Source organism: Ananas comosus, linkage group 19 (genome assembly GCF_001540865.1).
Source record: "Ananas comosus cultivar F153 linkage group 19, ASM154086v1, whole genome shotgun sequence".
NCBI lineage: Eukaryota > Viridiplantae > Streptophyta > Magnoliopsida > Poales > Bromeliaceae > Ananas > Ananas comosus.
Genome location: NC_033639.1, coordinates 9,871,353 through 9,880,715, shown reverse-complemented (window position 1 = coordinate 9,880,715; position 9,363 = coordinate 9,871,353). Strand labels below are relative to the sequence as shown.

The 9,363-nt window shown below is 39.6% G+C and overlaps 1 protein-coding gene across 1 annotated transcript; it reads left to right on the top strand.

Annotated features, from left to right (window-relative positions):
* LOC109724740 (protein FAR1-RELATED SEQUENCE 5-like) lies at positions 3,501-9,286 on the top strand. Its single transcript, XM_020253663.1, has 7 exons — positions 3,501-4,799; positions 4,914-4,991; positions 5,692-7,750; positions 7,848-7,972; positions 8,074-8,148; positions 8,231-8,290; positions 8,389-9,286. The coding sequence occupies exons 1-7, from the start codon at positions 3,723-3,725 to the stop codon at positions 8,500-8,502; spliced, it is 3,588 nt and encodes a 1,195-aa protein (XP_020109252.1). The 5' UTR covers positions 3,501-3,722; the 3' UTR covers positions 8,503-9,286.

The following is a 9,363-nucleotide window of genomic DNA, read 5'->3' as shown; positions in this document are numbered from 1 at the left end:
TTATTCTCAAATTATAATAACTCTAATATTATAAAATCATTCTGTACCTAAAAATTATGAAATATACTGTGGTATCAGGGTTGTCATATAAAAAAGTAACAGGTAGTAACTAAACCTTATGATCCAAGCAACCTCATTAATGAGGTGCTAAACATTATTATTATTATTATTATTATTATTATTTTTTCTTTGGTACCCAACAAGTCCAATTAAGTTACAAGATATGCCATCATTTATTACACACATCATCATACATAAGAAGTTGTCAAACTTTATGGAGAAAGGTACAAACAATTAAGTTAGAAGGGCCTAAAAAGTGACCCCAAACAAAGCCACTATTAATTGACCCAACTAATGTGGGTCCCATTTGGGTCCCATGGGGCCCCTACCAAGGCACCCTCAACCTCCACACAAGGCATTTAATTTCCATTGCATCACCTCCCCCCACCATTGTCTTTGTGTAGTTAATGAGTGTTTGATGATGCCCCTTAATTCCATTGACCAAAGTTACAATGTGAGTCCCCCACACATTGTCTTTTCATAATGGGGTTGGACATATGATTGGTTTTACAGCATGTTAGGCTGACATGCTGCTTGATAAAGTGTTGTTCTGATAGTGTTAATCGGAGAAGCCTTACATTAAAATTACTTCGACAATTCCTTTCTGTAGGATCAAAGCTTTCAAATAAGAGCTTTTGAACTGGAAACTTAGATTATTGTTTCAGCCTTTTACTGTAATAGAAGTACTAGAATTGTTTTATGTAAAACACCTTATTAAAAATGTTTGCTATTAGAAGAAAAAGTAAGTACCACAAAATTAAATAGATATTTAGCGTTTCTTGAGCATATCTTTTCAATGGTTAGACAACAAAATAAACTTTCAGATTGATAAGAAAGAAACAAGATTTACGTACGATTCAAAGACGTCTTTGGAGAATTTTTGATGAACAAGTTGTTAGTCTTTCTTTAGCATATATATATATATATATACTTGAAAAATAGGCCCTTGGTGAAGAAATTAAGGCCATTTAAAAGATTATACAAAGGGGTGTGGATTGTGTAGGACTAACACTGTTGGGTTGCTCACTTGGCTTTTGTGGGGTGGATGGAGAGTTTGTTTGCTCACCTGCCTAAATGGATTGATGTGAGGAAAAAAATTGGGAGTAAGGGGGTGGAATTAAATGCTCATGGTCTTATTCACTAATTTATTTATTCATCATACCATATATGGAGGGCTTCTAATAAAAAGTTGTAGAGTGCAAGTTGAGTTTGCATGGGACTTGCACCATTATTTATTCACAAAGTTTCTAACATAAGGTAACAAAATTAAAAGAATCTGATAAAACAATATCTTAAAGAGTACAATAATAAAAAAATACTAAATATTTTTTTTTCCAACTTATATTTATTATCGAGAACTACACTGGTGGATGTTTGAGAGAGAGAGAGAGAGAGAGAGATAATCAACAATAATTAATAAATGAAAAGGACTTGCATTTAAAGCCATTTCTTTTCTTTTCTTTTTTTTTTTTTGAGAAAATGATAAGCCAATTAATGATGCAACTACATTGAACACCCCGTGAAACCATACACTTGTCCTTAAATTATGATAGAATTTTTTTCTTTTTTTTACGGGTACATATAATTAACTCAAAATATCAGCAATTTTAACGTTGAAAAGTTTAAAGCAGCAAGCCAAAGATATATTCTTTCAATCATACTAAGTTTATCCAATTTAGTTATTAAGGAACAATACCATGCATGTGACAAGGTCATATATTCACTTCATATATAGCATAATTAAATTTGTTAAAAAAATTAGTGAAACATCGCATAGTTATACAAATCTCTCTCTTACGTGGCGCAATGCGATTATTTAGCATACCTAACTCTCTTAAAAAGTACACAATGCATCTTAATTTAAAGCCTTTTCAAATATAGAGAATACATTCAAAGCAATAAAAGCAGTAGCTTTGGGTCACTAACAGGCAACAAAAGAGGCACATGCATTTGGTGTAGCATCTAACAAGTGCACTCAAACTCATCAATCTTTAAAAATTAATGTCCTGAATCTTTTTTGGCACATAATATTGAAGTGTGGATATCTATTGTAACTGCTCTCATTAATGCACTCTGACCACATTCTCATATTTTCTTACGTGTATATATCTCTTCATTTGAACTCGAGCTATTAATTATACCACATTGAGAACTGTGTGGGGATTTGATTAATTACTTTGTGCTAAATTCTATGTTGTTTACATATCTCAAAACATCAGGTTCAAACTCTCGTATGATCTTTTACTGCAGGGGTGATTTAGTTCTCCGCTTCTTGCAGAATATATATATATGATTTTATTTTGACATCAATTTTAATAATAACCTATGGTACCATTTTAATTGTATATTTACCATTTTCTATGGCTTAATATGCTTTGTCTGATAAAAATCCATCATGAATCACTGTTGGTGAGGAAATTTTCTCCTTAATTAGAACTAAGCCTTTTTTTCTATTAAGATTTATGATATTCTATTACATGCATGGTTTAAGGTACAATATTTACCCTCTCGTGATTTTGGTTTAGACTCTTTTTAGACTTTGTTAATTAATGGGTTGCTTTTCCTGCACCTTCTAGCTAGGATTCGGGTTTTCGGGTTTGGCTCCAGGTTTCTGACCCTTTTGTGGTTTTGCTGGCGGACTTTTAAAATTCGACGATTTTAAATTCAATTTCAGTTTCAGTTTTAGTAGTTTTAAAAATTTTTAAAACCACACGAAACATCAAAATCTTAGAGTAAATGTAAAAAAAAATATTTGTTAATCCGATTCGGAACTTCTTTTTCTGCGCAGCTTATACTTCTTTTTTTTTTTTTTTTGGTTAAAGAAAAAGGTGGGAAGTTGCCAACAAACAAACATTGGAGTGCTCACACAAGCGACGAAAAAATTCACCTCATCGCATTCATTGCGTGGAGAATTACAGCAAAGTAAGATACACCTGCAATTGAAAATTGTGTGACTTTTTAAGAAATTGGTTAGCGAATGATGCTGTGGGGAATGGGATACTTGTACTTTCTCCTAAAGCGCGAAACACATACGAGAATCAAGAGATTAATGTGGCATTGCTCTATATATATATATATATATATATATATGCAAAATTCTAAGGTCGAGTACACGTAATGTGGAGTATTTGTTTCTGTACGTAATATCACCATGTTACGTACGCGCGCTCGTGCGCATAAACTCTCTCAACACCTTAACTCCAAACGGGCCCCTTCATAGCCCAATGAGATTTGGACTTTACCATAATTATAATTGGGCCCATGATCTTCAAATGTGCTCAACAATTTGGCCCAATACAGAGCGGTTGGCCTGTTGCCTCCTGCGAGCGGCACGTGTCCGACAAGCACGTGCCCGCGCACCGTGCACCGGGCCTACCGGTCGCCTTTCGAGCTTCGAGGGCACGTGTCGCCTCTTCGCTCGCTCACCGACCCGTCTCTCTTGTTCCACTCCCCCCATCCCCAATCCCTCCCCTCCGACCCTCCGCCGCCCCGCTCCGCCGACCTCCTCTCCGCCTAGGGTTTCCGCCGATCCCGATCCCGATCCCGATCCCGATCCGAGGGTTTCGTGTACCGAGGGTTCTTACAAAGCTGCAATTTTTTGGATGGTTTAGGGTCTCGATTTCGTTCGATTTGGGTCGATCGGTTGCTGTTTCCGTGTGTCCATGGTGCTGATCGCGGAGATCAGCGACGAGGCCCTAAGGAAAAGGGGCGAGGCGAAGGGAGGATGCGGAGAAATGGCTGGGGAAGTGGGAGTTGTAGGAGCAGAAGAAGAAGAAGAAGCGGAGAAGGACGGTGAGAGAACCCTAGAACCCCGGAACGTCGAGGAGCCACCCGCGGAGGCGGCGTTGAAGGAGTTCAAGGAGGCGGCGCCGCCGCCCTGCCCCGGAGATGGCAAGGTTGTCCACAACGAGTACGCCCTCCGGGTGGCCTACATCATGCGGAGCTTCCTTCACATGCGACAGGGAGGAGGAGGAGGAGGAGGAGGCGGCGCAGCCGCCGCCGCGTCTCCCGCCTCCGCCGCCATCGGCGGCGGCTGCGGGGTGGGGGAGGAGCGGTGCCGGGCGATGATGGAGGTGGTGCGGAAGGAGAACGGGCGGTGGTCGGTGTCCCGTGTGGCGCTGGACCACTCGCACCCGCTGGCGCCCCCGCCGGACCCCGCCGGAACCCTATCCTCCGGCCGGCTGGTCCCGGCGGTGGGCATGGAGTTCGACTCCGTGTCCGCCGCCAAGGCTTATTATGCCGCCTACAGCGAAAAGATGGGCTTCACGACGAACACTGGTTCGGGGAAGCGCTCCAAAGTGAGCCGGATTTTGCTCATGCAGCGGTTCATGTGCTCGAAAGGCACCTTTCCCGTCCCCTCCGATGGCGCTGCCATGAAGAAGAAGCGCGGGCCGTATAAGAAGAGAGATCACAGAGAAGCAGAAGAAGCTAAGAAGAAGGACGCTGAGGTCGTGGAGGTGATTGCTATTGAGAACAATTCTGATAAGGATGGGGCAGCAAATGGGGTCAAAGGAGCCACCTTGGCAGAGAAAGTTGCTAATTCCGGAAAGATTTCGGCTGAATTGGGCAATAGGAATAAGGGGGAGAAGGTGCCGTTGGTGTCGAACCCTGGCCAATCCCGGTTGCTGAGGGAGCTCGGTATTAAGGTTTCACGCTACAGCCATGAGGAGAGAAGGGACATAATTATGAAGTACATGCAGAAGAGAAGCAGTAGGCAAGTGGTGGATAGGTCCATTAAGGTAGTGTTTTCAATGCAAGCACTTTTGTTCCGGAAAGGGAAAATGAGATGATGAAGTATTTTATTCGTTTTGAATTTAAACTTTCATGCTTGGATTGGCGTGTTCTTCTTGCAGGTTCCGTCTCGGCAAGCTCTTGCGGAAAGAAGGCAGAGAGGCGTTGGAGGGAAATTCTTACGTAAAGACGAGATGCAGGTTGTTTATGCAGATTTCCTGAATCAATGTTTGTCTGTTTATTGCGCTAATCAAGTAGGAAAATATGTACATTACTAATTCTTGCATAATTGAACAATCTGAAGAATTCTCTGTGGAATTGCATTTAACTTAACAAACATTTTCTTTCTATGGAAGTTAGTCCAATTTTCTGTGCTTTGTTCCACCATGGTAAACTAGTTCCAGAGTCTTAACTTTTCTCTTTTTAGCTCTTTTTATTTTTAGATATAGATTGTGTATGCTGTTTTTATTAAAGAAAAAATAACTTTTTTTCAAAAAAATCTTATTATCCCTTTTATTATTATTTTTGATAATGGCCTTTAGGAAATGTTCAGAAATACATTCAGAGAGGCTATATACAAGAGTATTCATGCAGTTGCATCTCTATTTCATTTTACGGTACATCATTCCTTCCGACCGTATAACTTCAGTTGTCGTGTGAGGGAAAGGAATTCCACATCGTTAGTGAACATGAAATCTTGCTTTTGATCTTCTGATCTATAGAGCAAATTTTATGCTTTGATGCTCCTGAGCAGCGTTTTAAGAGGTTCTTAAATTGAAGAAGTAGATGTATACTATGTTCTTTTATTGATTCTACCACATTGTGCTTAATAGACTATTTCATCCATAAAAAGCTGTTCGCATGTATTTTCCTTCATCTCTTGTTATTGCATCTTTCTAGGCTTCAAATAAGCAGGAAGAAACGACAGAAGAGGAGCCCATGTTACCTGATGAAGTCATTGCGAGCTCTGGAGGAGTCCCAATTGTTGGTATGGTGTTTGAAAATGAGGATAAGGCATATGAATATTATGTTAGATATGCTGTTGGTGTTGGTTTCAGTGTTCGTAAAGGATGGTGGGACAAAACCGCAAAAAACATCACTAGATCAAGAGTCTATGTATGTTCGAAAGAAGGTTTTCGCCCAAAAAATGAGGCTAAGAGACCACGACCTGAAACCCGTACAGGTTGTGCTGCAAGAATGGCCATTAAAATCACATCGAGCGGTAAATATCGCGTAAGCGAATATGTCCCAGATCATAACCACCCACTTGCAGCCCCATTTGATATTCAAATGCTGAAGTCACAGAAGCCATTGTCTAAGGTCTCAACTGGAAGCGGTCAAAATTCTAGTCTGATTCCTAATACATATAAGAACTACCTTAGGGGAAAAAGGTGTAAGGACATAAAGGTTGGAGATTTGAGAACCCTATTAGAATACTTTCAGAAGATGAAATTTGATAATCCTTCTTCGTATTATGCTATTCAAGTTGATGAATGTGACCAAATGACGAATTTTTTCTGGGCTGACACGAAATCCATGATGGACTATCACTATTTCGGTGATGTGCTATGTTTTGACACAACATTCAAAATTAATGATTATGGTAGGCCATTTTCTTTGTTCTTAGGTGTGAATCATCATAAGCAAACTATTATATTTGGTGCTGCTCTTTTATATGATGATACTGTAGAATCGCTTAAATGGTTGTTTGAGACTTTTAAAGTTGCAATGGGTGGGAAGCAACCAAAAACAATCTTGACTGATCGGTATGCAGATATTGGTGAGGCAATAGCTGCTAAGTGGCCAGGCACTGTACACCGTTACTGTATGTGGCAAATATATCAGAGTGCTGTTAAACATTTAGCTAATGTTTTTGAAGGCTCAGAATCTTTTGAACGGGATTTAAGCCAATGTATCTATGATTTTGACGAAGAAGAAGAGTTCCTTGCAGCTTGGAGTTCTATGTTAGAGAAATATAACCTTAAAGATAATGAGTGGTTAGCCAAATTATTCGAGGAAAAGGGGAACTGGGCATTAGCTTATGGCCGTCAAACATTTTCTGCAGATATAAAAAGCACATTGCGAGCTGAAAACTTGAGCGTTGTGCTAAAAGAGTGGTTGGCTTCAGACAAAGATCTTTCGCATGCTTTAAAAATGTATGATATATTAGTCGACGAGAGGCGACAAATGGAACTACAAGCTGATTATCAAGCAAGTAATGGTACCGCAAGAGTACCTCCCCTGCGGCTGCTGTGGCAAGCTGCAAATGTCTACACACCCGCAGTTTTTGAAATGCTAAGAAGGGAGTTTGAGCTATTCATGGATTGCATTGTTTACTGCTGTGGAGAAGTTGGGCCTTTATCTGACTATGTGGTCACTGTTAAGAATAAAACTAAAGAGCAGTTTGTTAGGTTTGATCCGTCAGAAGGCACAGTTATTTGTAGCTGTAGAAAATATGAAGTTGTTGGGATTCAGTGTTGCCATGTGCTGAAAGTACTTGATTTAAGAAGTGTTAAAGAACTTCCTCTGCAGTATATTTTGAGGAGGTGGAGAAAAGATGTAAAGAATGGAAGCATAAGAGAAAATCGCGGGGTTACAGCTGAAGGTGAAAGTCCAATTGCATCTTTACCAAAACGGTATAGCTCTCTATGCCGCATTTTCTACAAGATCGCAGCAAAGGCTGCGGAAAATGTGGATACATTTACATTAATGGTCAACCATTCAGATCAGCTTCTAGAGCAGGTGGAGCAAATTTTGCAAACAAGGATCCTTCCGAAACCGAGTCTCTCAAACGCCCCAAAGGAGCAATCACATAATTTGATTGAGTGTGAAAGGATACAAAACGATGATAGTAATGAGAACCAGAAGGTTAGTGGGAAGAGGAAGAATATTGTAGGCGCAAGCCGTAAATCACAAAATGAGGTTGAGACAAGTTGTAAGGGACACAAAATAAGAAGAGGTTGGTGGAAATCTACTCTGGTTTTTTTTTAGTGGATTTTCTCTTTTCAAAGATCCTGAACATGATCATCACTTGGTTTCTGGACAAATGGTTTCAGGTCAATCTGAGGAGGTAGAGGTTGTACCAAGGGATGATGAACTGCATATAGCACCAATCGGCATTCCCCCTCAACCAAGGAATCCTCCTAACAATCAGTTCCTTGCACAAAGTCATTTCATGCCGGTAAATGCCTTTTGGTTTTGATTCTTTTTTTCTTTCTTTCTGTCTATTTTTCTTTATTCTGACTTTCAAACATTTAAGTTCTTTGCATTTTCTGGTTGCAGGGCCCCTATTTAACTGCTCATCAGTTTGGTCTTGGTGCTACACAAAGCTTTCATCCACTGACACAGTTTAACCAGGTTAATTTATAACTATGGCATCAAATTTTCTCAACCATTTTTGTCAACAAACTCTGTTTGATCATGTATCTTTTTATTCCAGGATTCTTCGTCTTCTACCTTACAACAACAGCCATTCCATGGAAATGCCAATATAACCCAGGTAACGGCATATCCTCTCTTAGAATCAATGAGATATTATATGGACTCATCTTTTATCAATTAAAAATGTGTAATTGCATTTTTCTCGATTCGTTACAGACTTTTGCTGCTCCTGATATGCACGCCCTACAGTTTGTCGGGACGAATCCCCCTCTGGATCACCAGAGCGGTGATCAAGGGCATTGTTCAATACCAGTATGGGATTTCCTATGATGTATGTTCTGTGATCTGGTGATGACAATGGTTATTTTCGATGCACAATTTCGGGATTCTGTGTATAAGTCCCTCCATAACACATGTACTGTCAAAAGTTACAATTTTCTTCGATACCCTTGACAATAGCCATATTTGCAGGTATACCCCTCAAGATGTTCAAGTTGCACTTGTAACCTAAAAAACAAGCCATGTAAATTGATGGCCTATTTTTGAAAACCCATCTTTGAGGGAAAAAGCTCTTTTTGGTGGAGCGACCTCACGAAAATATTTGGCAATTTCTATGGATGTAGGTGTACAATGGAACTTGTGAGGGTGTACATATATTTCTTTCAGTATAGGCGCAAATTGTAACTTTTGAGAAGTAGACATGCAAATGCATGTATTTCGAGTTGTATATATGAAAAAAGAAAAAAAAAAAAAAAAAAGAACCCTTGGTTTACCTCATGATCATTGTTCCCTAGTTCTCATGCCGAGTGCTCGATATTCAAATGCCCTCTGGTCTCTCGCAACTCAGTGAAGAGAAAAGTGACAGCAATTCGTCGCGCTGCATCTACCATTTGATATTCCTGCTGCTGAAGTTTTGTACAGTAAACAACTTTGGTTTTGTTAGGAAGAAACCAGGAGGAGCACAAGGTATTAGTTTCTGAATAATCAATGTAATCTTTTCTTTTCTTTTCTTTTTTTCTTCGCTCTTCTTCCTACATGTTTTCTTTACTGGGAAGTATTATCCTTCTGTATGTAACTACTGTTTTAGATCAAAATTTGTATATTATTCTATTAATTACGTATCCATTTCTTTTATGAGAGATCATTTGTACAATCTACACGCACAAACACGTGCACACATGTAGAATGTCT

Excerpts from the sequence above, each read along its gene's own strand:
- LOC109724740 (XM_020253663.1), top strand. The coding sequence starts at position 3,723 with ATGGTGCTGATCGCGGAGATCAGCGACGAGGCCCTAAGGAAAAGGGGC. Across the intron at positions 4,800-4,913 it reads TGGTGGATAGGTCCATTAAG|GTTCCGTCTCGGCAAGCTCT; the intron begins GTAGTGTTTTCA and ends TTCTTCTTGCAG. Across the intron at positions 7,973-8,073 it reads CACAAAGTCATTTCATGCCG|GGCCCCTATTTAACTGCTCA; the intron begins GTAAATGCCTTT and ends TTCTGGTTGCAG.